The sequence below is a fragment of the Priapulus caudatus genome, unplaced genomic scaffold (assembly GCF_000485595.1).
Source record: "Priapulus caudatus unplaced genomic scaffold, Priapulus_caudatus-5.0.1 Scaffold651, whole genome shotgun sequence".
NCBI lineage: Eukaryota > Metazoa > Priapulida > Priapulimorpha > Priapulimorphida > Priapulidae > Priapulus > Priapulus caudatus.
This window is the reverse complement of record NW_014577712.1, coordinates 155,588-162,313: the sequence shown is the minus strand read 5'-3', so window position 1 is coordinate 162,313 and position 6,726 is coordinate 155,588. Positions and strand designations below refer to the sequence as shown.

At 43.3% G+C, this 6,726-nt stretch overlaps 1 protein-coding gene across 1 annotated transcript in view; it reads left to right on the top strand.

Annotated features, from left to right (window-relative positions):
- LOC106812459 (ras GTPase-activating-like protein IQGAP1) overlaps positions 1-6,726 on the top strand; it is a gene marked incomplete in the record, with an annotated part of 55,202 nt that overhangs the window by 1,238 nt on the left and 47,238 nt on the right. The window contains 3 exon segments of the mRNA XM_014816344.1: positions 843-951; positions 2,770-2,926; positions 3,360-3,437. Coding sequence (XP_014671830.1) covers positions 843-951; positions 2,770-2,926; positions 3,360-3,437 — 344 coding nt within the window.

The window sequence follows — 6,726 nt, the reverse complement described above, 5'->3', positions numbered from 1 at the left end:
AAATCAACATAACACGTGCGCTTGCGTGCCGTAGTAGCAATGATGAGCTAAAAACCCATAGTCGCAGGATGGAATAATAACAGCATCGGATAATTATTCGCTCCTGATAGCGGGCATGTAAAATTTCGTGTTACTGTACTTCCATTAGCAGAGGTGGGTACAGGGGTCGGTGTTATGGTGTAAGCTTACATGGGGGCATATTAATTGTTTTGTACATTAAAAGCAAGACGATGTTGATGTACTAATTTGTTATGAGTTTTCCTTTATTTTACAAAAGTGCCTTGGTGCCCTTCTCAAATATTGAGAGTTGCCTTGGTGCCTTTCTATTTTAGAGAAAATTCAAGGCTATTTCTCACATGCCCTAAAAAAATTGCCTTGCCCTTCTCGTCGCTTAATTCGAGCCCTGTGCAAGTCAGTGCAAGTCATGCAAGTCATGCTTTAAGTTTGTGGTGAAATTGAAAGGCATTTAGACAAAATCAAGTGCATGGGTGAATTAAACCAGAAAACAATGAAATAAATCGGCTAACGATCAAAGCTCTTGATATTTCTATACTTATTTCATTATTTGCGTGCACCTCTTCCCCCGTTTAGAAATGTGGGGTTGTGTGGATTTGGAATAAGTAGAATGGATTATGCGCTCATGAAAATTATTTAATTTAATAACAAATTATACATAAAAAAGTGTAAAGGAAATTCGTATACAATTTTAAGTAATAAACCTATATTATTTGCTAAATATAAAGATCTCTCTTCCTGCTATGAGCGAATAGTGTAGGAGAACATAAACCACATGGTGGTGCTCTTACATTTAGAAATTTACTACACTATTTTGTCGTTTTTAGCTATATTTGATGGCGGACAAGACGGTCGGCTGTCGGCCGAAGAAATGGATGAACAGCGCAAAGAGAACATCGCATATGAATACCTGTGTCATCTGGAGGAAGCTAAGCAGTGAGTCTGTTAGCCCTGTAAGGCTGTTAGTCTAGTCCAACCACACCTCAACATGCAAATTGCCCTTTCAAATTACTTTCGTGTATGTATTTTGCGGCATACACAGTACAGAATGCGTAACCAGTTTAGGCACGTTGCATTGAGCCACATGCGCACTGGTGAGCATGTTGCATGGAGCCTATTGTAACCCATTAAGTATCCGTTTAACCATTTGTTGTACAGTGCTTGATTTTGGCTATTATGTATAGAGATTTTAATGAAATTGGATTGAATATGTATATTACACATAAAAATACATATTATGTATTATGTATGGGGGTCATGTAAACATCCTCAGGAGTGTACAGCGTAACTAACTCTGTAGGAGAATCAATGTGGTATATATACTGTCGGGAATGGGTTTGATCCGCCAAGCGCCAAAGTGTCTGAGTATGTTCTACTCGGCAAACTCACGTTCGGTCACGTTCGGTTGGCCACATTTAGAACATCATTGAATAAGCTTGTTGAAACTCTTGTTAGTGGGGGTTTTGGGAGCTACCAAAGCTATGTGCTTGCTCCCTATCCTCTCACTTAATAGTAAAGCACGGCAAACCGTTGTGTACAGTTTACAGCAATTTTTGCTCGGCACTGTGTACACACATCTACAACACTGCGGGTATACAATTGCACCCTTGACTGCTCCTGCACGCAGGCTCAAGTAAGACAGTTAGTGCAGCTGAATGACTCATGTGTACAGTTCTAACTGTCACTGAGCTCATGGTAGCTCCGGACACTCGTCTAGGTAGAGATTTTAGTAATATCTGGGGTACTGCTTTATCTGTTGCCTACTTAGATAACTAGCACATCTAGTGCTATCAAACAGAGTTATGGGTAGGAAAGTTGATCATATATATATACTATATAGCAACGGTTACACCTTGATTAACAGCAGTGATTTTATGCAAACCATGCAAGTATCTGATTTTGAAATTTGAAAAAAATAAATAAACAAGTTGCAAAGGTTGTTTGTCATTCACATGGGAAAGAAAGGTTTTATGCATGAGAACATAGTACTTACAGCTACACATACAGGTATGCAGTTACTGCTAGTGAGTAAGCACATGCCCTCATGCAGAACAACAATTAGTTTGCAAGTTCATAATAACCGGTACAGTACAGGTGCGAAAAGTCACTCACCCTCAAGTCTGTGGACCTTGCATGGGGTAATCATATGGTTTGGACATATAGCAGGCTTCTCCCATATTGCCTATTAAAACTATATACAGTAGTGCCCTTATCATTTGTGCACACTGTGCGAACTGCTGCTACTACCATACTTTTAGTTTAGTTCTGTTCGTAAAAACTAAAAACGGTGGAGAGGGAATTGTGAAAAAACTTGTTTGCTGACCTGCTTAAACGTAAGAAGAAAGAAGGAGTGTCCTTATAAGCATAACACCGGTTTTGTTACCGCAAAGAAGTTGAAAGAACCACTGTTTACACACTAATTTAAAAAGGATTTGAATTGCCTCTAAATGTGTACTTTTTAGTGAGAGACCAGTCACTAAAAGCAAGAGTTACACTGATTGTTGACGTTAGGATTATTGTTAATAGCATTCGTTTTGAAATTGGAGTTATCATCTAGATTAGATTTACAGCTAGTTTTCTTAATTCAGTTTAGTCTTACAGGTATTGTTAGTGTGAAGGTTAGGTTTATAGTTGGTATTTTCGTTGAGTTTAGACACGGGGTTGCTGGTATAGTTGCCTAGCATATTGCGCCAGCAGTCTGTATAGAGAGAGGCTCACATGAAATTGCATGTGTGCGTGTGTGTGTATCTGCAGATGGATGGAAGCTTGTGTTGCAGAGGAGCTCCCTTCCACCACAGCACTCGAGAAAGGTCTCATGAACGGGGTTTACCTCGCTAAGTTGGCACACTTTTTCTGCCCAGAGGTCGTGCCGCTCCGGAAGATATATGATCGGGAGCAGACCAGGTACAAGGTAGGTGTCTTAACCTGATGTATGATCGGGAGCAGACCAGGTACAAGGTAGGTGTCCTAACCTGATGTATGATCGGGAGCAGACCAGGTACAAGGTAGGTGTCCTAACCTGATGTATGATCGGGAGCAGACCAGGTACAAGGTAGGTGTCCTAACCTGGTGCATTGCTGTTTGTCACGACGTAATTTCACTGTGAAATCTCTGTTCGTCGTTACCACAAAACGCCATCTACTGGTTAATAAAATCGCATCATTAATTTAAATGTTAAGCGTTACTCCTGCCGCATTGAAAAGATACTGAATTTGTCTCTGATTATTTACTTAGCCTCCGTGGGCAGAAAACCAATTATGCATTCGATGAAACTGCTGACATCTGAGGTTTTGCGGCTACACCGCCTCTAGCTGTGTGCAGTGACAGAATTTTATTTTTGTTAGGCATCCGGACTGCACTTTCGACACACAGACAACATTGTGCACTGGCTTAAGGCAATGGAGCGAATAGATTTCCCCACGGTACGTGAACGACGTCAGTGCTGCCGTGTCTACTGGCAAAAACATTACACTACTGTGTGCACTTGTAATAGCAGACATTATATTGCAGAATATTGTGTTCATAGTTATCGTCTGTTTGAGAATCTGACCATTAACATGTTTGTTTGCTAATATTCCCCTAAGAATTAATTTCTAATTGCCCATTAAACACAATACTTTGATAGCCACAATGTAAATGCCTGATATTATGACAGCCGTAAAAACCTTTAAATAATACTTAATACATGCACAAAAATTAGGGTTCAAATATAATACTTGTTTCTCCTAACTTTCTCATCTGTCTACACTTAAAATATTGTTTCTTCCACATATTTATAGTCATATATTATCAGTCTTATAGTCTATATCTTTATATAGTATTATTATTTATCAATATGGTGGATCCCACCTGGAGTGGGTTCTACTGATGTGGATTTAAACCCTTGAGTCCAATATAAAATAATGAAACCGAAAACAACAACAACAACAACAACAACAACAACATAGTCAGTATTAAAAAAAACCACAATATGCATTGGTAATGTTAATGAAAAATACGGGCAATATTTGAATATTTCTTGATTGCCCCGTGTTGGTGTCTTCTAGTAAATAGGAACACTGGATATTGTGTGCCTGTGCCTGTCCCTGTGCACTTGTGCTTGTTGCGTCCACGTAGCTTGTGTGTGTGTGTGTGTGTGTGTGCGCGTGCGTGCGTGCGTGCGTGTGTGTGTTATGTGCGGCGTGCGCACGTGCGTGCGTATGTGAATGCGCATATGTGTGCGTGCGTGCGTGCGTATGTGAATGCGCTTATGTGTGCGTGCGTGCGTGCGCGTGCGTGCGTGTGGATGCGTGCGACTGTTAAATAGAGGAGTGGAGGGGAATGGTTCTCATTTGTGATAGGCGTTAACGGCCTGCCCTATACGTTGTCAGCGCGTCGTAGTACGTTACATCTGTAGAGCCACATGTGCCTGCACCGCATGCACCCGGATTTCCTGTTTCCTGGGTACAACGTATCCTCATGCTGCTGTCAGCGCGACGAGGTCGTGTATGTGCGTATGTGGTCTATGTGGCTTTATGTGTGCGTGCGTGCGTGCGTGCGCAGCTGTGGGCACGCACGCGCCTGTGTGTGCTTCTATCCACGTTCGCAGGCTGGGTCCCAGGGTGGAGCTTTTCATGTCGAAACGTACAGCGACCTTGTTGCGTACAGCGTTGGGCCCCAAGGTCTTGTGAGATTTGTTAAATAATAAACGTACCGATTACAAGAACCACAAAACTGTGAAAGATGTGAATGAACAGCACCGTAAAATAACAACGAGTTTCATATTTTCGACAGGGGGGACTAGAAATAGAACAGGAAGTGATTGGACAAAATTTTAATACCAATAAACAATGGTTGGTGACTGGCCTCGTAATTTTAGAAATGTAGTTATTTCACCTTACTGTAGGCAGTGTCTCGTTCGCAGTATTCATTTATGTACGTTAACTACAGCGGATTGCACATGATGCATAAAAAAAGAGTGTTTTCCAAGAGCAGGGTGACAATAGCATTGTGTAGGTGTTGGTACTCGTAATTGCTGCTCGCACCAGCGCTCTGTGTTTGTGTGATTTCAATTGCCCTGCTCTACTGATGTTCTACAGGGTACTGCTTGGGGTGTTCACGCGATGCTCATGAGGGAATAGTTGATAGTAAGCCTGACAGCACACGGGGCTCCAGTAACGGTCGCAGACAGTGTCACGGCTGTTACTGGCTGGCTGGCTAACTGCAGGGCTACCGCTGGCGTTCGCCACCTTCACAAAATGTGATAAATAAGTAACAGTGGCGGTTTTACTACATTAAGTCTCGGTTGCAATTGGCAAATGATTTAGCTGCTCACAGAATTACAGTTGACTTAATGAAATCGTCAAATTGCAGTGTCGTGTCATAAAATGTTTTCGTACACTTTTTTTTCTCATACCCATCACCTGTTTATACCTTGCTTAGCACATACGATAAAGTGAACAGGGGCTATAGTTTTTTAGTGGGGGCTAAAAAATTACTTTGGTGGCTCTCAAGTCTTGGCTCAAACTTTAAAAATCCAGATGGAGCCTTGACCTGAATACTTGGCTACGTGCTGGTAACGAGGAACGGTGAGGGAACGGCGATTCAAGCACCGACCTAATCCGTAGGCGATAGGTTGCCTGTCACTGTCAGGCGTAGGTCATGATCACTCCGTCTCACCTATTTTAACATGTATGTTAGCACCCCAGAGCTATATATCCTTGATAGCTGTAGCATTGAGCTATAGATTTTCTCTCAAGTTGTTTCGGTGAGAGGTGTTTTTGCTAGGGCTGTACCGACGGAATTCGCCTATATTGCATCGGGCGTAGACGTGTTATGTGCCGCTCCTAACTCATTGTTCAGCAAAGGTCAAGAGCTTATAGAGGTCATCACTTTCCGAGGAGACACTGAGAGCGAATCTTTACTAGTCTGGCCGCAGTTCAGCGATGGAATTTTTGTGCAGCAAATAAGAACGCTGTCACGGGCAGACTCCAATCTCTGATCGTAGTTTCTAGCCCCCCATTCCAATTAGTCCCACCCACGTTCAAAATGCAAGTAGAGGAATATGAACTGACTGAGTGGCCGCCCGAGGGCGGGCGGATACACCGTCAATGTAGTCGTAAATTCATCAAGTGTTAAAGGCGTAGTGCGGGCACCAATACTGGTAATTTATGCAGACTCTTATGCTAATAAAACAGCTTTCAGCTCTGTCGTCTGAACGCCTGGAATCAGTGGAGGCAGAGGAGAGGCCACAGTGACGGTGTCGGTAGCTCTAGAGAGCTAGGGAGAGGGAAGGGGAGAGGTGGCAAGCGATATTGGCGATATTGGGAGAGAAGGGTGAGGGGTATGGAAGAGGGAGAAATGGAGGAAGGTAGAAAGGGAGAGAGGAGGGAGGGAAAGAGTGAGCGAGAGCAAGAGAGAGAGAGAGAGAGAGTCGTTAAGAGGGAAAGTGAGCTTTCAGGTAATTCTCGTCCTTGACACGCGATTTCCCTGTTGAGTGGTTTTACATCCGCTGGAGGGCCGTAGATATGCATGGCTAGGGAGGGCAGCGGTGTCGAGTGGCGGGGTCGCGTGCCAACGACCCGGCGTCTGCTACCGTGGCAGCAGCCGACAAAGCAAGCTACCTGCGGGCTACTGTGTGCCTCAGTGTCTGCTCGCTCTCAATCGCTTGATTTTACTTCCTCTCGCTCTCTCTCTCTCTCTCTCTCGCTTGCTTTTACTTTCTCTCTCTCT